At 38.5% G+C, this 27,656-nt stretch overlaps 1 protein-coding gene across 2 annotated transcripts; it reads right to left on the reverse strand.

The window, feature by feature from the left end:
• Nucleotides 1-319: 319 nt before the first annotated feature.
• On the reverse strand, nucleotides 320-27,152 carry uggt1 (UDP-glucose glycoprotein glucosyltransferase 1). Of its 2 annotated transcripts, XM_053499016.1 has the most exons (40): nucleotides 27,050-27,152; nucleotides 25,447-25,579; nucleotides 25,267-25,346; nucleotides 25,026-25,156; nucleotides 24,825-24,937; nucleotides 24,499-24,673; nucleotides 23,507-23,603; nucleotides 23,297-23,375; nucleotides 23,041-23,141; nucleotides 22,453-22,552; nucleotides 20,727-20,787; nucleotides 19,718-19,809; nucleotides 19,455-19,605; nucleotides 19,248-19,367; nucleotides 18,032-18,117; nucleotides 17,755-17,890; nucleotides 17,244-17,375; nucleotides 16,090-16,254; nucleotides 15,877-15,997; nucleotides 15,203-15,301; nucleotides 14,356-14,370; nucleotides 12,771-12,865; nucleotides 12,449-12,655; nucleotides 11,242-11,373; nucleotides 11,016-11,146; nucleotides 10,799-10,894; nucleotides 9,888-10,070; nucleotides 9,612-9,801; nucleotides 9,374-9,532; nucleotides 9,200-9,285; nucleotides 8,200-8,284; nucleotides 7,588-7,676; nucleotides 7,397-7,501; nucleotides 6,861-6,945; nucleotides 6,576-6,758; nucleotides 4,050-4,210; nucleotides 3,826-3,940; nucleotides 3,585-3,701; nucleotides 3,323-3,494; nucleotides 320-970 (listed from the first exon to the last, which is right to left on the reverse strand). In XM_053499016.1, exons 1-40 carry the CDS (start codon nucleotides 27,084-27,086, stop codon nucleotides 951-953), a joined length of 4,635 nt encoding a protein of 1,544 aa, XP_053354991.1. In that variant the 5' UTR covers nucleotides 27,087-27,152; the 3' UTR covers nucleotides 320-950. The 2 variants fall into 2 exon arrangements, with proteins under 2 accessions (XP_053354991.1, XP_053355000.1); XM_053499025.1 differs by lacking the exon at nucleotides 14,356-14,370.
• Between the last annotated feature and the right edge of the window lie 504 nt (nucleotides 27,153-27,656).

A 27,656-nucleotide genomic window follows, 5' to 3' on the forward strand; every position in this document is an offset into this window, starting at 1 on the left:
GAAAAGGAATGCTCGTGAAAACAGAACAGAATCCACTTTATATACAGTGTTATATACAGTATAACAGAAGAGATAAAGCAGAAAAGTAATGTTTGTTGATGCATGTCGCCCTCGTGTGGCAGTAACACGCATCACAAAAGACAGGGAGTCAAATTTCAAAACCAGGCACAAATTTATCGTACATCTCTTTTATTTAAAAAATTACACACATTTCATAATTAATCCTCTATCACCCCAATAACAAATTAAACTGAACGTCCTTTGCGTTCTCGGGTTGCTTAAAAACCATACAGTAGATGCGGACGAGGAAAAAGGGGGGGGGGGGATCAGGACAAAGTTCTGTTGGTCTTGTAAGAAATTTCTTAAATCCAATCAGACGTGGAGTAAAAAAAAAAAAAAAAAAACTATTTTAAATTTGCTTAAATTCATCATTATTTATCTAACAGACGATCTGGCGCAAAACAGCAACTGAGGAGTAGCAGCACGGTCAGCGCGGTAGATGAATAAATTAGCCTTTCCTATTGAACCATGGATTTAAAAAAAACAAATAATGTCAATTTTCCTCACTTATCATATGTGAGCAGGTACTGCAGTCAGAATGCACGCACACACACACACACACACACACACACACACACACGTGCAGGTGTAACAGAAGAAAGGCAGTGATATCTGTTATACACGATTTCCCACAATTCCACAGTAGTTCTCTGTGATCGGTTCTCCGCCTGTTCCCCGTCAGTCCTGCCACATGCCACATGCACTCCCAAATGACAAGAGTTTGAATCATTTCCATTCAAGTTTTTCACAGCGCCGACGTGGACCCCGCTCCAGGACAATAGGCTTTTTTTGTTTAAAAAGAAACTTGAAGGAAAGAAAAAAAAAAAAGAAGAAAAAAAAAAAGAAAACAACTCTTTAAACAGAGTCGGTCGTCCCTGCGCGGAATGCGTCTACAGCTCGCTGTGTTTATCTGTAAAAGAAAAAGAGAGAGTGACACAGGTGAGCTGGAAGGTGAGAACTACAATGACACGATTCTTGTGTGGGGCGATTCGGAGAAACAATGAGATTTTTATTAATTTATTTTTCAAGAGTAAAAGCAAGAAAGAAAAAGGTTGAACTCCAAAAAAAGAGAGACGGTAAATTAAAAGAAAGAAAAGTGGGAGAAAGAGTAGAATGTGAAAAAAAGTGAAAAAGAAAGTGATAAAAAAAAAGACCTTAAGAGAAAAAAAACGAGAGAAAGTTAAAGGTTAATTATGAGAAAAAAATAGAGAAAGAAAGAAAAAGAAATTGCAAGAGAAAAAGAGGAATTGAGGGTGAGAGAGGTGGGAGTGAGAAAATAGGAGAGAAAGGGGGAATGAGTCATTAAAAATGAGAAACAGTTTTTTTTTTACGAAAAGAGAAACAGAAAAAAGCTGAAACTGAAATAGAAATTTTAAAAAGTTTAATTATGAGAGAAAACTAATGAAGAGATGTAACTGAAACGCTGGAATCGTTTGTTGATGTCAGCATGAATTCAATAACACATCTGAGAGAAATGTTGATATTTCCTATCGATTTGTCTTGTTTTATTGTGTCATTGGGCCTTTTTGATGTCTATAACAGCTATGTGCCAGCTGACTAAAGCCTCATCTCTTTTAAAGTTTAATGGATTTTTAGCACAGGTTTTCTGAGGTTGTCTAGGAACAATGTTCTCATTGTCTATTTTTAATTAAGCAATTTATATTAATTTGTTTTCCCCAAAGAATTCTGTAAAATCATTAATATTACCACCACATTCTATAGCAGCTGATGCCAAGTGTAAAAAAGAGCGATTTCTCGCTAGCTAGTTAGCATTCCTTATCTCCAGTCAGAATCTTTTTTTTTATGTTTCTACTGGATTCATAAATGAGAAAGTTTGCATTTTTGCTTTAAATGCTAACATGGCTGCCAAGTACTAGAATCAATTAGCAAAAAAGTTTTAGTAATTTACCGACAAAGAGAAATGTTATGAGAGAAATGTTATGAATAAAATGTTATTTCCCAAGACTTTGATTAGTTTTTATTTCATTGTGCGTCTTTCGTGTTCATACTGGGGTTGTGCTAGCAAACTAAATGATTAGCACTGCTTTTACTAGCAGGAAAAATTTCAATACTTGTTTAACGATATAGCAACAAGTTCTGTTGCGTTCATAATTATATAAAACAAATGAAAGATGAAAAAAAAATAATAATAAATTTTAAATCGCATCACCAAACGGCATTGATGAGGAACTAAACACTATCGTTTCACAAACATTTAGGTTCATGAAATATTTCTTTGCGCTTTTGTGTTACAAGGCTAATAACAGAGAAGAACAAACAGCAAGAGGAAGAAAAGAAAAGAATTGAGATTCAGAAAAGAGAAACAAAAAAAGCACAATACAAAAAGAGAAAATAAGGGAAAAAAGGGGTTTAAAACAGAAAAAGTGAGGGAAATTAAAAAAAAAAAAACTAAGACAGAACAGATAAGAAAAGACAGATAAACAGAAAAACGAAAAGAAAATTCAGGGACTGAATTTGAAAGAAAGGTGAGACAGGTAGGTGATGTGCGTTTGTGAGAGAGAGAGACAGCGAGAGAGAGACAGAGGCTACGTTTACACTGTCAGGTAAATGTGACCCAATTCCAATTTTTTGCTCATATGTGACAAATATCCGATATGTTCTATGTCCGTGTAAACAGGAAAAAAACGCATGCATCCCGATATTTCGAGATCGGTTTCAGGTCTCCTTCATATGTGGAAATAAATCAGATATAAATCAGATATGTGCTAATGTAATTGTCGTGTAAACAGACAGATCAGATTTCCTGAGGCATTGCGTTCTGTACGTCATTAAAACTGCGACTTCTTCGCGGTTTAATGACGTAATGTTATTCTCTGGTGGAAGCGCGTGTGGAATTATAACATCGCAGGTGTCATGGAAAAGGAAAAGCATCCAGCTTATTAGCGCTAAACAAAATTAAGAAATCAGTATTGGGTAAATGAAGCATATGCGCAGGCTGCAATTCTGCCGTTTTTTTCTCCTCCTCTGTTTTAAAACCATGGTGATGTTTCGCGAACTTTGCATATATCGCAGAGCGTTAAGCATACTTCACCTTCGTCTATCTTGGCTAGTGTGTAGCGCAAGAACCTCCCTTTAAGTATGCGCGATGTTTCAGATGGCATGGCGAGTGTAAACACGTGAATCGGGTATGAGTCATAGTTGAAAGAACGTGTAAACAGACGATCAAAAAAATCAGATATAGGCAACAAATTAGAATCAGGCATCGAGACCTGCAGTGTAAACGTAGCCAAAGAGAGCTCACCTGTCTCTTTCTTCTCCACTCGTGTGTGCTTTTCCTGTGTGTGCGCTCCTCTCTCTCGTCCTTCGAGGAACTTGTTATAAATCCTCTTGATCTCCTGATCGTAATCGCTCCACTCCGCTACGATGCGGACGGCGGCCTGGAGCTTCGGCTCCTTAGTCTGAGGGTTGTTGCACTGGAGACGCAAACGTTCATGTTAACAAATTAAAGAAAAAAAAACAAGGAAGTAAAGATGAAACACACACTGAGATGAAAGCCGCAGTACCAGGTCGATGGTTTTGGCTTTGGCTTTGGAGGCGTCGTCGCACCACGTCTCGCACCACAGCCACTCCTGCGGCAGGGATTTGATGGGCACTTGGTGGATCATGTTGTTCGGCAGATCCTGTAGAGAAAAAAAAAAATTTCAATTATTTTTTTTTTTTTAAAGGATTGAGGTGATGTATGGCTAACACACACACACACACACACACACACACACACACACACACACACACACACACACATACCTGATCAAGGTTGGACAGACTGTTGGGATCCTGGCTCAGTCCTTGGTACTGTCCTCGGAGTCGGTCTCCGGCGGCGATCTTCCTGAACTTCTTCAGATCTACCACGTAGAGCGCGCTGGAACGAAAGACAGAGACGAGACGAGCTCATTTAGTAGAACGAGGTAAACTAGTAAAAGTGTTAGTTTGGCGATTCATCGGCGCCTCCTGAAGCCCCGCCTCCTAACCTGATGTGGTACTTGCGGGGTCCCAGGTGGCTGGCCCAGTAGCCCGACTTCCAGAAGCGGTAGCCGTCCATCTCCCTGCGGCTCTCGCAGAACGGCGTGTAACCGTACGGCGCCCCCTCCAGGTCCAGGTCGCGCAGCTCCTTTAGATCCGTGCGTACGATCTGGAGGATTGAGGAACAAGACTCGGGGTTAACGAGACTTACACGCCTCTTGTGAATATTTAACTTTGATTGAATGAAAGGAATTTATATGTAAATGAATTGATGAATCAGCGCACCTGATTCCAACAAGTTATAATTTCCATTGGAACAAATTGCAGAACTGTACAGTAAACACAGAACTAGCATAAACCTAATCGGACTAAAAACATGACATGTTAACACCTCAGTCGGAATAGACTGACCTTCTAAAGAAGGATAATCTGTTCAACAATCATGTAAACACTTAACCTGATTGTTTTCATACTCGATCCGTATTTCTGATGTTCACTCGCCAACTCCTGGGCCCGTATTCACAAAGCTTCTTAAGCCTAAAAGTTACTCCTAGTGACGAAATTCTAAAAGAATTCTAAGAATTTTGACATTTTCGTAGAATTTCCCCCTTACATTTAGGACTAAATCTTAGTAAAAATTTAAAAATGATTTACAAAACATCTTAGCCCTAAAAACAGCTCCTATAGGAGAAATTGTTAAGAGTAGAGATGAGGACTTTTAGGAGGCTCTGAGTTTCTATACCAGGGGATAAAATGGCGGAAAGAAGAAATATTCTCCAAACACTGAACGTAAAGCTAAACACTGCTCTTCTGTCCAATTTTGTTGTTGTTGTTGTTGTTCTTTTACTCCCTTCCCTTCCCTGATCTCTCTCTTGGATTGTTGGCTACATATCATCCAAGAGTACAACTTAAATAGACTGTCCTGCAATCATGTAAATAGGTAAAACGTGAGCCATTTGGAAATGGATTACAAGTAAAATCAGTGTGGTGTATAAATGCAAAAACTTTAATATAGTAACTAGTGTGTGGAAATCGGTTGCTTCAAAAGTAGACACATTTTCAACATATGGCTGTTTTAATTAACTTTAAGATATTTAGTCTATAACAGAAACTTCGCATGAAGTAGCCTGTAGTCATGATTATACAATTTCTTTATAACCAAACATTATGATTTCACATCATATGTTCACAAAGAGTGCATTTTAAAACCTTTACAGATTTTTTTACCGACCAATCACAGTCCTTGAATTGCTGCATCATGCCTAGCAACTGGGTCGACCACACCTCCAAACTAAGATAAAGGGGTTAAGGTTAGTCCCTGTACTTTCCTTACTCAGAGTTGCTTTGAGAAGTTTCCTAAATCACTTCTAGTCTAGGACTCCCGGCTAGGACTTTTTTAGCTAAGACAGGAGCTCTCTGAGAGAATTCTAAGAAGCTTTGTGAATACGGGCCCTTTTTCTTCAGCGGAAAAAGAAAGCACTCATTTGCTCTCAATTTCAAAGCATCTAACCAATTATAGCCGAGAATGAATTTGTGTAGCCAATCGTAACACAGAAGGCAGGGTTTGTCAGAAAAGTAACTTAACCTAATCTGTGGAAAAGATACTAATTACTTCGTCTTAGAGATGGGGGAAAAAAAAATACTGTGCACATTAAGCCTCTAATCGGCCTATTCTCCAAACTCTGTGAGGGGGTTAGCTCACACGCACTCGTTACACACGCTTACACAAGTCTCAAACCCCCACATGTCTGCGTTAGTTTGCATTATTTAATTGTTGCGCTTGGTTTTAAAGAGAGAAAACTAATGTTATAAGGAACAGGCTACTAATTCATCATTAAACTTTTTTTTAAAGGGTTCAGATTGTAACAAAATCAAGGAAAAAATATATATTGAATCAGGATATTTATAAAACTGTAATACTTATAAGGATCGGCACCGAGGTATGGTGATGAGTATCGTATCGGGAGGTGACTGGTGATTCACATCCCTACTTACTCTTCTTATTATATTTTTATCAGAATGAACGCTTTACATCGGATTTTGTAAATCATAATCTTTAAGCTAATCAGACTAAAGAAATCCTGTCCATATAAAAGTGGATTTAAACTCAGATTATTTTCCTGCAACTAAATGCCCGATTGTGTTTTTTTCTTTACTTAATTAAAAAAAAAAAAGCGCACTGCTTGCAGTATATCCTACATGCTGTTTAGTTTTCAGTATTGTTAGTAAAATGAAAAACAAGGGGATAACTAAACATTAATTTATGGAAAAATAGGTGAAAATAGGTGAAGTTTCAGAGTTTTGCCTGAAGGTGGCGGAAGCCTCCACGTAATGAAGGTGAAGCCTTAAAACAGAACAGAAGCGTTTCCAAACCATGTCTTGTTTCTGTTTAAGATTACACACGGTTGCTTCCTGCAATAAACACCATTTCTCATTAAACCTCTAATCAGTTGAGGGTTGAGAGCCATGCCCGAGGTGGCACCGTGGTGGCATCGGGGTTTGAACCTGCGACCTTCCGAATAAATGAATGGTACCTGGTCAGCATCGACAAAGAGGAATTTATCCACGGCGAGCGGGAAGAGCACGTCCAGGAAGAGGATCTTGTAGCCCCAGATGATCCGCTGTTTCTCGGTCTGCTGATGAAGCCAGCGAGGCCATTTGTACTGCACCAGCTCGTACTGGAAGCCGTACTCCTGAGCCATGTAAGGGATGAATTCCTGCCAAAGTAGAGTTACAGCATGTTGAGGTCTTGTTTCTGATCTGATTCATTTCCTATAAAAGCAGCTGTTTAACAACAAGCTTCACACACACACACACACCTTGAAGGTTGGAGACAGGTAGTTCTTTAGGAACCAGAACTTCACCGGCGTCTTGGTGTGTTTCAGCACAGACAGCATCATTATTCTGAGGAAAAGGAAAAAAAAGAAAACATTGAAAGAATCGATATTGTTAAATAACACAGATTCGTAGGGCAGCTCATCTCATTTCCCACGAGACGGATTTAGTCGAAGATCCGAAACTGACCCCAGATCAGGACGTTTATGCGGCATCATTAAGACCGAGCCAAGAAATCCATGAAAATGACCTTAAAAAACGGAATTGCGCTGGAACGAGAATAATGTCTGCTCTAATCAGACGTGACGCGTCTAAAGATCACGGACGGGAAAACGGGAGGAAAAATAATTCTAAAAAAAAAAAAAAAGAAGCAAATGTCACCTCACGGAGACTTGTCTTTTTTAATCTTAAAAATTCTAACACGGTGCCATTTCTAAATATCACACAGCGGCCATGCTCGAGACCCTCGGCTTCGCAAAAACGTAAAAAAATCCATCCGGAGATTCGCTGCGATCTTTACCTCAGGAATCTTTCGTACAAGTGTCCAGAGGCCACGGAAAAGATGTTGATGACGTCGTCTTTCTCCTGCTTGGTTTCCTCCACTTTTGGGCCACCGGTGAATCCTCTAGAAGAGAGAGAGTGTTTTGGAAAAGCGTGAAAAAAAAAAAAAAAACGCGGGTGGTAATCAAACCCGGCTTGTGAAGTGTTTACCTGGTTAGGGACTGCCAGAATCCCGAGTCGACCTCGCTGCTGCCGTCGCTGAGGAGCTCCTCGTTTATCATGTCGGGCTTTTTCTGCACCTGCAGCCGATACGCGGAGGGTTTATTAAGGAAATTCGCCATGCGAGACAGAAATTGCATTTCAGAGCAGAACAGAGAAGAAAACTACAAAGAGTCTCGAGAAAACGAATGAAATCTGGTTCGTAATCTGATTACAGGCGGATCACCATATCGGCGCCTAAGGTGGTTTAGGGGTATACTGGGAAATCATTCGTGGGAATGCTGAGAGAGTATGGAAAAAAACTTTGCTGCAAAATTGTAGTCAGCTTAAATAGGAATCTAGCTTTTAATAATAATAATAATAATATTCATGATGGCTTTTCTCAGTATCTCAAACACGTATTGTGAAATAAATCATCACAATACTAATATACATAATATCGCCGAAAGTATTCCCTTACCTGCTTTCACAGGCATATGAACTTGAATAACGTCCAATTCTTAATCCATATGGATTACTAATATGATGTTGGCCCCGCCCCCCTTTGCAGCTATAACAGCTTCTGTACTGTATATCGTATCACCGAAGACCAGTCACACTCACCTTCACTTTAATGATCCTGCTCTTGAAGCTGTTCAGGACGACTATTAAGTCTTCCGAGTCGGCCGGAGAGTCTGTACCGTCATGACTACGGGAGAAAGAAACCTGTTTAAGATTCGCGCACACACCTACCTGTCTTGTTTGTTTGTATTAGGATTTATTGCCATATCAGCTTCTCAGGCTATTTCATGGTAGATTCATATCCAATATTAAGTTGGTTCATTCAAACCAACTTTATATTATGTTATAATGAAAGTGATTTAGAGAGTTGTGTAAAAAGTAAAAAAAAGGATATAATAATAATAGATAAAAATATATAAATATCACATAACATAGCATGGTTTTGGCCAGAAGAACAAGATTTAACATTAGATTCTTTAGGTGCACTTTAGATAGAAATTGTCAAAGTTTTTCCGGTTTTGTCTTGCAGAATGTTTTTTAAATCTTGTTCTGGTAGAAACTATTTTCTTACAGTATTTAAACTTGGGCAGTGAAAAAGTATGTGTTTTATGGTTAGAGTAGCTCAAAAGCACTGACAATTTGGAGATCATCCTTTAATAAATACGCATGGGTTACATTTGTATGGCCTGTACGGCACCTTGTATATACGACCTGGTCGTGTCTTGATTCGAAGAGGCTTATTTTTCCTACCACTGGGTTTATTTCGAATAATTTGTTGTTTTGGTACTGTTCCCATTCTGCTTGCCATTAATTTAATATATGTGATTTATCAGTAGTTTGAGGTCAGAGGGTGGGATTTGACATACGCTAATTGTTTCTGTAAGGGCTTGTCTTGCTGCCATGGCAGCCTGTTCATTTCCTGTAATTCCACTATGTCCTGGAATCCAGTAGAAGATAATATTGTGATGGTTCTTCTGTAGTTAGGTTGCCTTGATTAATCTATCAATGATTATTTGTGTGATTTGTTTTCATAGATTCCAAAGCTTGTAAGCAGCATTTTGATTCGATGAATACTAAGCCAGTTTGTTCTCTTTCTTTTTACCTGTAGATCTTGTAGATATCTTCCGATCTGCCTTTTCTTAGCCGCAGCATCCAAGCTCCTGGGTTTGCTTTGAGTTGGAAGTAGCCCTGAAAAAAAAAACAGCACAAATAAATCAAAATTGTACACTCGAACACACAGCATTGCAGCAGATCGATTAAGTAGTCAGTTCCTTACGAGGTTGGCCATAACGATGGTGTCCACAATGACCGGGTCTGAAGCCGTGCCCAGGGTGAACTGGAGCCCGCGAGGAGGCTGACCGGTGCTCACGTCGAAGCAGTGACCTTCCAGGAGGAGGTACTCCAGCTCATACTCCGCAGCAACGATGCTGTCCACCTTAAAAAAGTACCAACAGCTTCAGTACTACACTCCGACCTTCCACTTATTTATGTTGCATCCTTGCAGGTCCACGTACCTCCTCTAGGTAGATGTTGTCCAGGTCGTGGCGTGTTCGCACCGACTCTACCATCCAGCTCTCGGGGGTGTTCAGGTTCAAGGTAAAGAGCGGAGAGTGGGGCATGTCCAGGAACTTCGCCATCGGACCCAGAGCGAAGCTGTTATCAGCCATGAAGGCCACCTCGGGCTCCAAGACGTATCGGTAGAAACTACAGAGCGGAAGAGGGAAGTTAAATGGATGGCTGAATTCGTAGATTTGCAGATTCGTAGAACACTGGGGTTGCCAGACGGTCACCTTTTAAGCGGCATGTCGGACAGCTTGGACTGGCAGTTCATGAAGATTCGCAGGTGAACGTTGACCAGTTGTTTGAGGACCAAGAGGAGTGGAGCCAGCTTCTGAGCGTCTCTGGTGACGGGATCCACCACGGCCACGATGTCGAAGTATACTTCTTCCTCCTTGGGGTAGATTTTTACTGCGCTATAAGGAAGCATAAGCGAATAAACAATTTTAAAAAATGTCTTTTTTACCTATATGGATGAGAATTCAAATCGATTTTACTGACATAATGAATTGAATTAGCCCGATGTTTAAATAAAACAGATCAATCATAGAATGGAGCAATTAATACCATAGTAACTAATTAAGCATTACAGTGGAACCTCGGATTGCGAGTGTTCCGCTAGACAAGCAAAGAATTTTTTATACATTTTGACTTTAAAACGAGCAAGTCTTGATTTAGGAGTACCAAATATCATCAAGTATCATGTAGTACGCATGCGCTTCTTGTTTTGGGGCCGAGCTCACGTGATCACAACTGTCACTGATTCTTTTCAAAGGTAAACTACAGGTTATTTTGTTCTATTTTTAACTTTTTGATTTTGAGTGTCCTATCCTGCATCTTGTATAAGTCACTTGATCCCAATGATTTTTAAAAAGGAAATGTATGTCTTGATCCAACATCAGGGTTTATTTCATGTAGTTTATTATTTAAGCATTGGTCTCATTCTGATCGCCATTTATTTTTTATGTATTCATTTAAAATTAGTTTTAAATCTGTGAAGGGTATAAAGCATGTGATTGTTTCCTGGATAACGCTTCTTTGGCAGTTTTTTCTGCTTTATTTTGGAGCATTAAGAGAATAAATAATCATAATTTTTTATTATGCCCCTGTGGGACATAAAAAGAAACTGTGGGTTAGTATTCACCTGTGTCGGTCCGTTGTGAAGCTATGCTCGACCCGGGCCTCGCCTTTGGGCTGCGACGACAGCAGTGCGTCCACCTTCATAACCAAATCGCTTGCTCTGGATCAAAAACAAAAAAACAACAGGTGAATCTTACAACTAATCTTTTATTCTCTAAAAGCCTATTGTACTCTTTTATTTAACCTCCCCTACACCAAGACACAACAACAATCTTCTTTACCGATCTTCTTCGACAGCCAGCTGCTGGATTTTGCTCTTGATTCTCTCTCCAGATGTTTTCATGATGATGCTCTCTAGGAGAAGGAAGTCGTCCTGGTTAAAGACCTCGCCCTCCTCGAGTGGACCGATAACCTGGGGGGCGGAGGGAGTAAAAATTAGATAAGGAATTTAGACAGATGCTCTCTCTCTCTCATCCTACATGCGACTGGTTAATTACAGTAACTCACCCGTCCGTTACTAATGACGGCCCTTTGTCCCTTACTCAGCTTCAGGACGTCACGGCAATAAGCGGCTTGGGACAAGAGGAAGTCCACTTTAGGAGATTCATACGCATCTTCAAAAAGAGGGACGTCCATGCCCTGGGGAGTGCAAAGATTAAAGATCAGAGATTTTACACTGTACTAATTGTGAGGATTAAACCATAGAGGGGTTAAATACAGAAAGGTCTAGTCAAAACGTCTTTAATAACAAATTTGCAATTAAAGCTATTGAAAAAAATTTGGAATATAATTATTAAATAATAAATTGGTTAAAATGTTAAAAATAAATAAATAAATAACCCAAACGGTTTAAGAATTTGACATTTTCATGATTTTTGTCTAACTTTAAGTAAAATCTTTATATATATATATAGTGCTGTCAAAATTAGTGCGTTAACGCATGCGATTAATTTGAAATATTTAACGCATTAAAAAAAATTAACGCAATTAACGCGGTTGCAGTTTTTTTTATTTCCTGTTGTGGCCGACGTGTGTTCAACGTGCAAAGAAGTATGGATAAGACCAAGGAAGGACTTTTAGACGGAAAGTTTCAGTATAAAACTCTGCCGGATGGTTCTGTGGATAAAACAAAAGTAATCTGTACATTTTGCAAAGCCGAATTTAAATACCAGAGAAGTAATTCGTCTTTGACATATCCCTTAAAAGCAAAACACCCCACCGAATCAATCTTTACAGGGCCTCGCCAATGTAAATTGCATTGATTGTTTTGAAATTCAAATGACACAAATGGCACATACCTGTGTTTTTATTTCTGTAATAAATATGGCTTTCAAGCCAACAGTTAATTTGGAGAATATTGATGGTTTATTGCAGGTATGTTGTTTACATGAGAAAATCTGTGTTACAAGTTAAACAAAAATAAACAATCATATTTTAATTTAAATAGTTTCATTGCCTTGAGTTTACATTAATTATTTACATTTACATATCCAAAAAGTTTCAGTCTTTTAATTGTGATTAATCGCGATTAATTGCAAAAAATTGTGCGATTAATTAGTTAAATTTTTTTAATCGATTGACAGCACTAATATATATATATATATATATATATATATATATATATATAATGTTCAATTTGAAATAGTTTTTTGTTTTTTTAAATAACACTAAGTAAAGTAAAGAATTCATCCAAAATCTATGTTTTTAAATTTACCCCGACAGCAAACTCAGCGATGTTGGTCCCGGAATACAGGGCATCGGCCGTCTCCTCTTTGACCAGTTTGGTGATGAAGTTCTTGGCGTTGTTGGCTGTTTGAGTCTGCATAGCGGCCCAGATGGCCCGTGAGATCAGCGTGGTTGCGTTTGTGGGACTCTCCGTTGGGTTACTGATCATCCCCAAGCGCACATTATTACTCGATTTCTAAGAAAAACAAAATAAACTGAGATGAGTACTTCCTTAAAAAAGTTTTTACGAAACATAATAATTATGTCCTTGTTTTTTTGTTTTTTTCTCTCTCACTACGGTCAGATTTTACCATGTGTCTAATGGCGTCGTACAGCAGCTGTCTTCCTGCTGGCTGATCGAAATCTCCAACAACCCAAAATGTCACGGGACGGATCACACCATCGTCTGTAAACATTCAGACAGTATTGTTTAATTTTTTTTCATGCAAAAATTCATTTACATCTCAGTAAAACACAGTGAGGGGAAAAAACATGCGCTGTAGGAAATAACGATCCAACACAAGCTTTAATCACATCACACACACAGGCATGTGCAGGATTTCAGAATCTCAATTTATTACCCATCTTAAAATATATAAACACAAAGGGCGTTCAAGTCAAAGTGGGACTTTTGATCCCTTCATTTCTCTATATAATCCCCTGCAACACTAATGCACTCATCTCTGCATTTCACTTGGATAGTTTTAGGACACCCGTTTTCTCAGTACACCAGAGCCATGATCGGGCTGCCTGTCTAATTCACATTTAAATCGCCGGCCTCCCAGGAACTCCTTTAATGGCCAAAACATGTTTAAATGGCTTAGAGCGAGGTCAGGACCGTACGAGATGTGGCAGTACTGGCAGGTTTTTTTAAATAAAATTTTTTACTACGGCTAAAAGTCTCATCACTATACCATGCTTGAGGTCTTCTGTAAATGTCAATCCATTTTTTATCATTCGATTCACAAAGTTTATCACAAGTCCCAGATTAACTTGAACACCCCCCGTATAGTTATACTCATCAAGTCATCAAGAAGTGCTGTTTCTAATAATTTTAGTGCCTACATAGACATACACTACCGTTCAAAAGTTTTAGAACACTTTCTTATCGTTCCTGATTTTTATTTTTTTCTACATTGTAAACGAAAAGTTGAAGGCGTCCAAGAAATGCATTAATCTCCTTTGAACAGTTTATGGTGAGATGTTTCTGCTACTTCTGCTCTGTAAAGACTTCATAACGCCTCTAATCTGAGGTGCTGTTAATTGGTCATTTTTCAGGCTGATAACTCTGATGAACTTCTCGTCTGCGGCAGAGGTAGGTTTTTCTTGTTACGTAATTAACTAATTCTATATGTGTTATTTTATAGTTTTGAAATCCCCAGTATTGTTGTAGAATGTAGAAAATAAATCACTAAACAAAAACAAAGAAATTTGCAAGTGTTCTAAAACTTTAAACGGTACTGTATCTTTCTTTTCTACTAAAGCCCAGTTCTGTACACAGGTTTAATGTCCCGGTATCTTCCTCTGACTTTCTTCTACACCACATAAGTAGAATATTGATCAGTGGCTTTAGACTGCTTAGTATGCAACTGTCTTTTAAAGTTATTAGAAAAAAGACTACAATTGTTAGTCTATAGTAACTATATTAGTCTAGTAGCAGTATTAGTCCATAGTATATTTCTGACATATTCACTTGTTAGTAAACTGACTCACTTTCTTTTTTAAAACACGTCCTTTGTTTTGTCACAATTGAGGAAGTAAAAGCACAAGCACATGCTGTTTAATATTTAATGAACATGCCGTTACAGCTTGATGACGTGCCACAAAACACAAACAACACGTTAGCGTTATTAAGGTCAAACCGATCTAAAAAAAAATCATAAAGAGAAAAATTACCAGATGAGTGCATCCCTTAAAAAAAATATTAGAAAAAAATAAAATCCCACCACCAGGGAGCAAAAAAAGAAACAAGAGGGAAGAAGAGAGAGAAAGAGAGAGAAAGATCACTCAGAAGCAATTTTTATGATACATACTGTATGTCAAATACAGGTGAACCTTGGATTGTGAGTAACTCGGTCCGCAAGTGTTTTGCAAGACGAGCAAAAAATTTTAAATCAATTTTAACTTGATATACGAGTATCGCAGTACGTATACGCTTTGTTTTTCTTTCTCTTATATAGTCAACATCCGTGCGCGTGTGTACTGTTTGCTATAACATCGTGACCACATGTGTGCGTAAAGCATTTTTTTTATTTTGGGTGTCCAAGTGTAGTGACTGTTTTTTTTAATAACAGTACAGCAACAGCGGTCTCGGTGAAAAGGGGGAAAAAAACAGTTAAAAAGTCTGTGATGGTGCAGGAGATCAATCTTTTTAACGACGACGCAACGCCACATATAAGCGAAATCCTCAAAAGGAAACAAAAGCAAGTGACATTAGAGAGGGTCCTTGTTCGAAAAGTATGCCGACAGAGCAGTGATTCCGTTTGTGTGTATGTGAGAGAAAATCGTTCTACACAGGGACCCCCCCCCCCAACTCCTCATTTCGTGTCGTCATATTCGGCACAAAATAAAGTGCAGGTTAATTAGTTTTTTTTTACTCCATATTTTGTTTTAATTATTTTTATATAAATACATTTGCGTTGTGGAATGAATCAACTCCATTTAGTTTCCATTATTTCTTTGGGGGGGCAATCTAAGGTTTACCTGTAAAAGATTAGAAAAATTCTGTAAGAATACACTTTACCTTTCTTTGTCATGTAGTTCAGACTGTTAGCCATGGCCGTGTTCTTTTCTCTCGTATCCAGGAAAAGGAACCGGGCGTAATCGTCGATAAAATGGTTATCTGAAGGAGTAAATATAATAAACTTATTATGTATGGATACATACATGTAATAAAATTTCATCAATAGATCAGAAAGCATTTCTCAGGCATCTATGAGCTGCTAGTATGAATGAGCTCTTAACTATAGAAGTACATCTTTCCTGTGAAGAACGCTGTTTTTTTTCCTGTAATTCCATTTAAAAAAATTATAAAAAATTCAAGCACTCTGTGTACACTGTGTTTCAAATGGAGTAAGCTGTAAGAAGATTCAATGAGGTGCAAAAATGATGTAGTGGAAAGGAAAAATAACTACTGCTATGTATTAAAATATTACCCAAGTGCCCAGAAATCATGCAGGATTTTTTTTCCTTTTTAAATCTTTTTACATTTTTTAACTGATCCCTGTTCCAGTCTCCTCTGACTTCACCAAACCTCATTTCCTTAAAGAATTAAATCGCTTTATAAACATCCTCGCGTACGCCCCATGTACATGTAAACAGATTTCCGAGACGTTTATTGACTTGTTCAGTTCCCTTGAGCCTGACGTTACGGTTCTTGTTCTCAGATTAGATTTGTGCGTATAAAAGTAAACTGACTGGTGCTGGAGAGATCCAGGTAGCTCCTGGTTGTGGTCAGGATGCGCGAGTTGATGCGCGGCACCACGTTCGGCTGGTTCATGATGTAGTCCACGACGTCGTGGTCGCTTGCCAGCTCGCCCTGAGGAAAAATAACAGAGTAAGAATCATCACTGTGTGTTGTGGCCGTACGCTCTCTGTGTTGTGAAAGCGGTGCCGGAGGGTCTTACTCACCAAATAGACGGCACGCTGGAAGAAACCGGTTGTGTCAAGGATTTTGTGCATGACAGTGGTCTCGAGCTCGTCGGGGTCGAGCTGCTCAGGCTGTAGAGGCATGCCGTTGTACAGGACTACGGGTAGAGGTCCGACACCCGTCTGCTCATGATACGCCTTCCCTTCCTGCACCAACACACGTGGACATCGAGGGAAAGAGCAATTTGTGATTAAAACAGTTTTCAAGCTAGTGATCAAGCAAACTAATGCACATTACAGGTAGTCCCTGACTTCTGTTCCAGGAGCACGCTCGTAAGTCGGATTTGTTCTAAAGTCAGAGAAAGTGAGTCCTATATGCTTTTGACACGAATATACAATGTAAAGCATACCAATCCACTTGGCTAAATTTCTGTCCCTTTTCCCTACACGGCCCTCATGTGACCAAAAACTATAACCGTGCCTAAGGAAATTAATCTCAGACATGTTAAATGTAGTGAGGGGAACCCCAGACACCATTGTGTCTCAGAGCTGTTTTCCACTGTATCTGACTGTGACCTTTGTTTAGTTGAGGATTTTCACAAATTAGTTAAGTTAAGTTAAGCCTTTTATTTCTCACATATACATTACTGCACAGTGAAATTCTTTTTTTGAATATCCCAGTGTAAGTGCAGGGTCAGCCATGATACAGCACCCCTGGAGCAGACAGGGTTAAGGGCCTTGCTCAAGGGCCCAACTATAGCAACCTGGTGGAGCTAGGGCTCGAACCGCCGACCTTCCAATCATTAACTCAGTGCTTTAGTTGGGATTATTATAAAATTAGGATCATTTACCATCAGGACAGCTTGGATTTTCTATCATCGTGCTCCCTGATTGATTTATATATTGATTTAACTGGTGAGGCCGACTCATTTCTCCTGCACACTCCCCCCTAAATATATACACACTTAAAATATTGTATATAATTGGCAAATATTGGTATCTGGTGCACTGCGTATTCGTCTTTTTTGCACTGCATTTTTTTTCTACAACACACGTGAGCACCGGTTTGACATGATTTCATATTAAGTAATAAAAGTAGGAGTAGTATTGTCTAATGTCTCTATTAATAATTATTAGCAATGTCATTGAATAAAAAAAAATCAATAAAAAAAAAACACAAAGAAGTGTTTGTGTGCCTTGCGATTGTTGTCATAGGCTGAATCTGCTCCCAGAATGCTGCTTATTTCCACGTAGGGATAACGTTTCTTTAAAACGGCCACCACATCCTCCACCTTCAGCTTCCCTCCACTGGGCACACGGTTCAGCATCTGAAAAAAAAAATGTTCTGCACAATTAACCACAAATTAAAAAGATACAATATGGAGCTGGGCAATAATTTTATCCCAAAATGCTCTAATTTATTACATCCTATATAAAGTTTGTCAATAATATAAGTAGCTGTTTATTTTTTTAACTTTTATGGTGACAAATATTATCAAACTTCATCTTAATTAGATCTTGTGTGCTGTTATTTGCTGTAACCTGAAGTAAATCAGTTTGAAAGCAAAATTGTAGTTTAACAGTTTTAACACATGCATATTACAGTAACAAATCGCAATATGCGTCAAACAATTCGTAAAGCCCTAGATTTACCCAACGTTAACGTCTTCATTTCTCACTTGCTGCAGTCGCCGAGGTTTGACTTACCGACATAATTGCGTCAAAGGCCATCTGATTGTCCACTTCTTCTGCGATGTAGTTAAAAGCGCGTAGCATAGCGACTCCAGGGTCCTGCATGCCGTCGACATCGTCTTCATGGTTCACCACGAACACCAGCCCTATCCTGAAGTGAGTCCAGGCAAAAGAGCAAAAGGGTGCAAAAGACTGACTACACTATAGAAGTACAAGCTTTAACTTGAAAGCCAACGTATTGGTTTGGATGAACCTAGACTTCAGTCACCTGACCCAAACCTGAACTGCATACCTGAGAGGGATGTTATTGGCGAAGAACATTTCTGCGACGCTGAATAGTTCTGCTGTGCTCTCGTGAGTGGGGTCCAGGATCATTACCTACAAGAAGAAATCAGAAAATCAGTCTTAAATTAGACATAATAACAAGTGACCGGTATTGCAGACTCAAACTCGAACTAGCCATGTTGCTCTGTTTAATGATAGATCCCAGCTGGAAACAAACTGAAGGAATGGGACGTATCAACTTAACAACATAACACAATCAATTTTAATGGAAATTGTATGAAACTCTGCCATATCTTATTAACGACTTGAAAAAAAAAACTATTTAAAACAAATAAAACATAGCCATGAAACCATCTACACATCATTTCACGAACATAGTGATTTAAGTCTTTTTACAAAATGCGTTGGGGTTGTCAAACTGAAATTCTCGATCAGTTTTATCTTAAAACATCTAGCTCTTTAGCTACAATTTTAGATTTTTATTAGTCATTTTACATTTCCAGTTCTTTTAACTACAAGTTGTTTAGCTAGAAGTGTAGTGTAATATTAAATTTTATAGCTAAAAATTCTACTTCTATAGTTTGAAGTTGCTGTTTAAGTCCAGTTGTCTTCTTCTTTATAACCCATAATTTTTTTTTTTATAACTAAATTTTTTTTTTTTGCAAAAAGTACTATTGTTTAGCTAGAATTACTTCATTTTTTAAAACATAGAACTTTAGTTCTTTTACAAGAACATCCATTTCCCGGAGCTAGAGTGTATAATTTCAAGACAATTTCACTTCGGCTAAAACTTAACTTATTTAGATAGAACTTAGATTTTTTTTCAAGCTATACTTTGATAGAACTGCAAATTCTTCAGAGATAACTTTTATTTCTTTAAGCTAGTATTCCTAGCTCGTTTTCAATAATTTCTTATACTTTGACAACAAATTCTTATTTTTAAAAACTACAGCATTAACTTATTTACATAGAACTTCTTGTTCCTCAGCAGGAACATTTATACATTAGAATCCCAAGTTCCTTGGCTATTTGAATTATTTCGCTAAAACTTTTTTTTTTTTAGGAAAGTTTCAAAATTCTGTCATTTAGCCCTTGTCTTCGGCTACAATTTTTGTTCCTTAGTTAGTATTTTAGGTAGGATTTCAGGTAAAGTAGAATGCACTCAATGAAACATCCACACTTATGAATAAAAAATAGACACTAGAAAGTGTGGGTGTGCTCACCAGGTTGTGGAAATTTTTGCGAATTTGTCTGATGACTCCTGGAAACGTGGGACGCAGAAGCTCCTGTACATTAGAGGGCCACGAAGCGTACCTGCCGTCCGTCTCCAGATTATTGATCCACTGTAGCGGAAATAAAGACCGTTTCCTACTAAATATGTGCAGAAAAAGAATTGGACAGTAAACACAGACGTTAGAGTGAAAGCTTACGTAGACGGCAGGACTGCGGATGTCCACGGCGTAATCGGAGTCGGATGGCTGAACGTTCAGTTTGAGGATATCGTGGATGAAGGGCGAGTCGATAAGGAGGCTCCGGAGGCCCTCCATGACACGAGCTTCGCTTCTCAGCACATCGAGCACACTGTACAGGATCGTTATAAAGAAATAAAATGCTGTCAGTTTCAAATGTGACGATTACAAATTGGATTTATTGGTGAACGCAAAAAGGTTTAGGTTTTAGATTTGCTGCTCACCTGAAGATGTCCTGCACATCCAGGTCAATGTGGAGTCCGTTAATGAAGAGAGCTGACTCGCCAGGCTGCAGTCCCAATGAGCCCTTAAAGTACTATAAAAAAAAGAACACAAGGATACTGAGCACCTTTTTATTTAGAAGAAACCTCCAAGTTATAATTGTATAATAAAAAGAAATGAACTTTTAGACCTTGTGTCCCCATTGTGCGAGTTTGTCCCCTTTTCTTTCTTTTTTTTTTTGGATTGCCCAAGTCTTAAAACAAGTAAACCAGATTTCTCCCCTATAGCGACCTCATAAACTAAAAAGACCCTCCCCGGCTCAATGCTCAGTTCTGCCAGCTCTCTGGGTAAAATTTGACGGACAGACAGATGAAAATGCTTTATTGATCCAAAAGCTGAAATTGAAAAATGTGGAAGGAGTCTCCAGGTACAGCGTTTTTTGTTTGTTTGTTTGTTTTTAAATCTGTCAAGTTTTCATGACGGAGAGCTTTACGATTTCAAAGATATTGACTAAATGTAGCTTAATTAATAAATATGACTCTTATTAATAAATAAAGAATTGCTGGCAAATAACTGTAGCTATGATATAAAAGAAAATAAAGCCCTTCAGGATGTGTTATAAAAAAAATACAAAAACAGGTGAAGTACCTCTTTTCATCTTCGTGCCAGAAAAAGTTGGAAAGTTTAAAAATAAGGCGACATGTTTGTTCCTCTACTTGTTTATCTTGTAACGAAGAAGCCGATGCGAGAGGTCGATATGCCTGTTTGAAGTGTTTCATGTGGTAAAGATTAAAGCTGAACAGTGTAAAGCGAACGATACCGAAACGACCCGATAGGACGTTAACCAGCAGCGCGACGAGCGCAACCTCGAAGGACAGCAGGAAGTGTGATTACTCCATTTTTCTCCTCTGTTTCCATCTGGGCTGACAATTAAGGTAAGATGTGCAAGCACCTCAAAATAAACGACTTCATGTTTCATAGTGTGGACGAGGGAATGGAAATTAAAGCTACCTTCTGATTCTCTTCGATCTCCCTCCGGATCTCTGAGCTCACCGCCGTTTTGGTTATGGACCTGAAAAAGTAATAAAAGGTAGTAAAGAAATGAAGAGGCAAGGAAGAAAAAAAAAAAATAGGCAAAACTCAAATGCATTTTGAGAAAATTTTAAACATTTTGATAAAGTTTGATTTGAAGCAAAGCTAGCTAGCAGGTTAAAGTGGAAATAGGGGAAAAAATGCTGAAAAGTGTTTTTAAAAATTCTAAAAGTTGAAATTTCTATTATTTAACAATATTATTTGGTAGTGTAATTAATAAAGATGGGGAAATAAAAAAACTAATTCAGTGATAGTGTTATTCTTTTGTGAGGCGAGTCATGACTAAAAATTACTTTTAAAAAAATCTACATAGGATATATATATATATATGTATATATACTGTATGTTTGCATGTTAGCAAGTAATACAGTTGAACTGTAAAGTCGCGGTTCAGAGTTCGCGGGGTCAGTCGTTCGTGAGTTTTACCTTAGAACCTAATTAAATAACTGTCCGTGGAAATCCTTGCAAATATCCTCCACAATTTTTAATGGCTTTTATTTGTGGTGTTTTAATTTTAGACTATTTTGAACAATATAATTTACAAATTTTGTGCCATAAATATGAACATAAATTCAGCTAAATTCCAATATAAAATATAATACTGTATACATTTTTTTAGTCCTGTAGAGAGAACACAAAGCGATCGTAAAGGGAAACGCAGCTTGTGATGGTGAATTATTACCGTATTTACCCTACAGTACTGATACCAAAGAAATATCACTTGTATAAATTACGGTACATATAGTTGGGTAATATCGGTATTTTATATTATAGCTCTGGAGGAGACAGCAGTACAGTACTGTACAGTATACAGGTTTACCTTTACATTCTTAAATTTTTTTAAGCTGACTTTGAAATGAAATTAAAGTTTTTAGGGAGCATATTTAGGGTTTACACTATACACTTTTTCTCTAAACCATATCCAAAATTCGTGTTTTTTCACAATAAATTTTAGAAACATGACCCCCGCGAATTTTGGGGGTCGCCTCTATGTTGTAGTTCCTTTATAATCCTACAGGTGGTGCAGGCTAAACCATTAAAGCACTGACAGGCAGGTGGTAGGAGCAAATTATCTGCTTTTTTAGGTTTTATTAGAATTGTAACAAAATTGAATCAGGATATTTATAATATCGTGATTCTTACCAAAAAAAAAAAGATTTTTTATCTTATCTTATTATCGTGATAATATCATATCGTATCATGTGATCCCTGGTGATTCTCATCTCTCGACTCGGCTCACGGGAAGAGGCGTGTCCTGTTTTTATAATTGCTGACGGGTGCAATTAATCTTTTTATTTATTTATTTTTTTTCTTAGTCTTGCTTTAATAACCTCTAGCCTCAGGCGTGAATCAGGATTTGTTTTCGCTTCTTAATTAAAGCTTGCAATGTGAATGTTTTTTTGTTTTTTTTGTCCTAAAGTCAGCCAATATATCCTGCTTGTGGAATCTGTATCCTCGCCCAGTTGCTCCACTGGAGAATTCACGATGCCCGGCTAGTCTGCTTGATGAAGTGGGTGTACTTTTGCATCTTTTGCACTCGGGTAAATTAGGCCAACTTTACTGATGCTTCCTTTTGCTCTCGGTATATATACACACACACACACAGACACAGACACACAGACACATGTGTGTGATTTCGACAAACCTTGCTTTTGTAGGAAAGTTCTGGCTCAAGTCTTTCATTACATTGAGCGCTTCTACAGGAGGGGCTGCCAGGATACGGGCCGCTGTCTGGAAGCTGAGATCTAAAGCGGAGACACGGAAAGAGAAAGTTACAGCTAATGGCTTCGCTTCATTCATGAGAAAAACCTTCATCGAGTCCTCCAGGTGTCACAGATTTAAGTGGCTGGGCTCGATCAGAGAGCATTACTGTTTAATGGATTATTAAGCCTGTGTCTTGAGCAGTCTTTTGAGAGTGTGTGTGTTTGTGTGTGGGTGGCTTTAGTCTCCTGACAGTTCCTCTTAATAAAGCGCTAATGAGCTCCAGGCGGTGTTGTGAGTACACTTCAGCGGGCCAGCAAAGTCACAAAGCCGTAGCTAATTAAGGAAGACGCTGTTTGGATATATATATTCGAAAAACATTTCATTTCTATAAAGATTCAGAGAATACCTTCATGTCAAAATTCGAATACGGATGATGATAAGGCGATACACACCTCATCATCCTGAACTCTGGGTAAATAAAGAAATAAATACATGACCTTATTATATACAATATATTGAATGCACTCGCCTTGCATCTGCCAGACTTTAAGCGGTGCCATCTCGTTTGTACTCTCGACCAGGTGCTTACGCAGCTCCTTTAGCTGTTCCTTCAGCTCTGGGTAGATCACCCTAGGTTTAAAAGAAAAAAAAAAGGTAATAAGCTGATCTGGATACAAGCCACATGTTTCCTTTAAAGTCCCAGATACAGTATGTTAACAAGAATTTAATTCTTGAGATCATTCTAAATTTAAACCCTAATTTCAGGACATGTGGGTTTGACTTGCTTGAGTTTGCCGAACAGGAAGCCCTGCACTTCGTCCACCGGATCGTTTTCGCCGATCATCGTGGCGTTCACGTCGGCGCCTGTCGGACAGAAAAAAAACAAGAAAAAAAAACGAAGCATTCGAATCGATGAGACGTATTGGAACATTTTCATCACATGTTTACTCACAAAAAATAAATATATAAATAAAAATAATTAACAGCATTCGAACCTTGAACTTGTGTATCATCTTTGGCTTTGTACTCCTGGTTTTTGATGGCCAGCTCGACCCCATAACCAGACAGATAAACTTTATCATCACTGGGTTTCTGCAATGAGAACAGCACACACAGTTTCTGCACACTGGCTGTACAATTTATTTTAATTAACTTTTATATTTTTTTTTTACTTTCTTGCTTTTCAATACACTTTATCAATCTGTCTATAAGCTTTCGTGTTCCCTCATAAAAAAAGTTTTATTCTGAGCTGCGAGCCACGGGTGCACCGTCGTCTTCAGTTCTTCATCAGAAGTGAATCAAACAGGTAAAAGTCTTATAGATCAGGACTATAGAGAGGACGGTTTAACATCTCAGAGTGTCGACACTGTGCGAGCAGAAGTGTGTGGACGTGCATCATCATGTGAGATCACGACGCCCTTGTTTCCAGTCCTCTACGTCTTAATCCGAAGTTTAGTCTTCAGCTCTTTAATAAGCATCTCACTGTAACAAGCAATGTTTATTGATTAACCTTTTTCCTGATAATGTTCCAGTACTGGCTCTTGAGATGAGAATCCCAGAAAACTATAAGCATTGATGAATTTTCCAGCTGATGGTCGACTTTTAAACTTTCTTGAGGATGTTTCCATTCCATAATCTGCTGTTCACTCTCAGGCTCAGAGCGATGAATCTGTGTCCCGTCACCCGTAACGATTCTCTATAAGAAACTTTCACCTTCCTTAGAGTATCGCTTTAAATTTTGTTTTCAGACTTTTATGTTTTTTCGTGAGTAGTTTCAGTACCAGGTACACCCACAGACCACGGAAAAAAAAAAAAAAAAAATCACAAATCGCAGCACGCTGCTCTCCTTTATGCGACTCACAAGCGGAGAGACAGTAGCTTAGAACAGAAAGTGCTGATAAGAGAAAAGTTTTAATATAACGGAAGTGCTGATCATTTTTGATCACTCTGTGTTCAGAATCTCATATGTATCGTCATGTATACTCACTGAGACGTAGTGGCGCAGGACGTAGTTAATCAGACCCTTGTTGGCTTTGGCCAGCATGTGCTGGTGGAATCTGGCAAACTCTTTGGTTCCCACCTCGGCATACAGAATAACGACGGGAGCGTCCGGGTCAGACGAGGAAAACCTGTGATCACCTTTAAACAGGAACGGCTTCGGCCTGAAAGAGGAAGTGCACAGACGGTGAGCGGAATAAAGATATATAGATTTCTATAAAGTAAACTTCAGCAGTATATATACTACAGAAGTGTTCCCGTATATCTGTTACATATAATAAGTTTACACTGTACTCTCGGGAAGGTTTTAATTACTTCTCTGATGCGACGTCCAGCAGGTTCTTCAGACGCTCGAGATCGCATGACTTCTCTCCGTGGACGCTGAAAAACGCCGTGCAGCCTTTCGGGGGAGGTTCATTGGACGCAATCTACGGGAGGTTAACATAGAGACGCTGACGTTAGGGTCGGTCAAAGACGCGCCGATTTGACGCGAACGTGTTATCTGTGTTCTCTGACCTGCTGGAACGAATGAACCGTGGAGGAGTAGGAGCGTAGAGAGAGCGCAAACTTCAGCAGCTTCAACTGGACAGGACTCAGGAGCTGGCCGGCTCGCTTCAGGATCAGCTCGTAATAGGACAGATCTGTTCCTGTTAGAAGGAAAAAAAAAACAATAAAAAAATATATAAATAAAACGAATTAATTAATGTTATCAGCTCTATCCATGTGTAGAAGATTATCCGAATGGAAGTGAACATACCGTCATGTTCATGCTCAATATCTTGGTTAGCCTCGACGAAGTCCCAGAACTTATCTTGGCTCTCCTCGGCAAGGAACTCACTGGGGACAGAGACACGACGGGTTTATCGTCAGGTAAAATAATCAGCATTATAGTTACTAGTGACTTGTTTCCAATGGACAGCTTCAAAACCAACTGTACCTGGCCTCCAGGAGCAAAGGCGTGGAATGCCATTTGGTAGTAAGCGTCGTGGTGACAGCCTTCGAGTCGGCACTGATGCTGGATACAAAGAGCGAAGCCACCAGAAACACCCAAAGCGTCCACATCGTAAAGCCTAAAACACAAAAAAACAATAATAATTTGTGCAACGTCATGATGGAGGATGTTCGGGCCTCGTGATCCAAACAAACACAGATAGCTCCACAATATAATTAAATACTCACTCACTCACTCATTAACATGGTGCTCTGATATAGCAGGCTCTGATCCTGTTTTCTTTCTTTTTTTGCATATTACACCAAGATAACCCCAGTAAATACAAAATGCAGTTGTTAAATGATTTCATCAATTAAGGGAAGAAAAAAAAAACTGTCCAAACCTGACTGGACACATGTGGAAAAAGTAATTGCCCCCCAAACCCAATAACTGTTTTACAGCTATAGCTGCACTCAAACGTGGATTCATTTTGGTCCACTCTTCTTTCCAGAATTGGTTTGGTTCGGTACCATTAGAGGGTTTCACCTGTTTAAGGATCTCAATCGGATTTAAGTCTGGACTTTGACTCGGCTACTCCTAAACTTGATTATTTTATTTTTTTTGTGGATGAGGTGGATTTGCTGGTGTCTTTCAGATCATTGTCCTGTTGCATAATCCAAGTTCACTTGAGCTTGAAGTCACAAACTGTTGGTTGGACATTCTGCTTCAGGATTTTATAGTAGAGCACAGAATTCATGGTTCTAGCCCCAGACCACCACACTACCACCACCATGTTTTACTGTTTGTATGATGATCTTTTTTTTTTTTTTGTCTTAGTTTTACGCCAGATGTGACAGGGTGCAAACTTTCCAAAAAAGTTAAACTTTTTTTTTCATTAGTCCAAAGAATTTACTTTGTCCACTTATGGGCAGGTAGGTTTAGACACCCCCCTCCCTCCCCCCTTAATAAATGTAATGAAGTCATCATTTAAATCTGAATTTCCTATTTGTTCGGGTTATCTCTGTGTAATATTAATTTGTTTGATAATCTGATTCATTTAATTGTAACAAAATATACATAAATGCACGAAGGGGGCAATTACTTTTTCACAGCACTCTGCATTACACATGTATTTTCGCTTTCGCACAGGAAAACGCGCCTCAGCCAATCGCGTGCCTCAGCGTGGCCACTGACAGCCAATCAGCTTCAAGAACGCACACACTTCCGGGTTTTTTAACCAATCATCCAGGATGCAACCAGGATGTTAGCCTAGCCGCTGCAATTCAACAGAATGTTCTGACTAAAATCATACTAAGGAAAATATTATCATAGCGAGATAATTTTGATCAAAGCACCAAAAGCAGAAAGAAACCACACGACATGATTTTTTTTTTAATTATATGTATATATTATCACTAATTATGCTGCATTCTGTTGCTAGCTGGATATTCTCATTAGCCGGCTAATTTAAAAGAAATGGACAAAACAAAAGAACTAGCGTGCAATTTAATTAATGGCAAGTGTAGGCGTTTTATACTTATTGTGCCATGATATAACATAAAACACACGCGTGTTTATGAACAGAAGTAATAATAATAACAGATCTTACCTCCACCGGCTTCCGAACTTCCTGCTGGAGTAGCCATGGTTCAATCCCAAATGGCGCTTTACTTCCTCATCGAGTCCATAGGGTGCAAAACAGCACCTGGAACGCCCTACATAGTGTACTAGTAAAGCAGTTTGGGATCGAGCCTCTGTTTTGTGGGGTCCTTCACTCAGAGAGAGAGACATTGTTGTGCCGGATCAAAAATACGACTTTAGCTGATAAACATGACAAATATCTAATAAAGTGATTGAAACTGATGAAAGAAATTCGATTTAATAATTATCCTGACGAGAATTCTTTTAATTCACAGACAGTTTACTGGCCTAATAAAATATGTAGTCACATCTGTCTTTATTTATATATATACTGTCCAAAACCCACCTCATCATATATGAAAAAGTAATGGTCTTTCTAGTTAAATGATGAATAAATTAAAAAAAAAAAAAAAAAAAAAATTTTTTTTAAAGCTGAGTTAAATTTCACTTTTCACACCCGGACCTGATTACTACCAGACCTGTTGAATCAAGAAATCATTTAAATAGTACTTGTCTGACAAAGTAAGGCATGCTAAAATATCTATTATAAAAATAAGGCAACACAATTTAAAGAA

This window comes from Clarias gariepinus, chromosome 1 (assembly GCF_024256425.1).
Source record: "Clarias gariepinus isolate MV-2021 ecotype Netherlands chromosome 1, CGAR_prim_01v2, whole genome shotgun sequence".
NCBI classification, from domain to species: Eukaryota; Metazoa; Chordata; class Actinopteri; order Siluriformes; family Clariidae; genus Clarias; species Clarias gariepinus.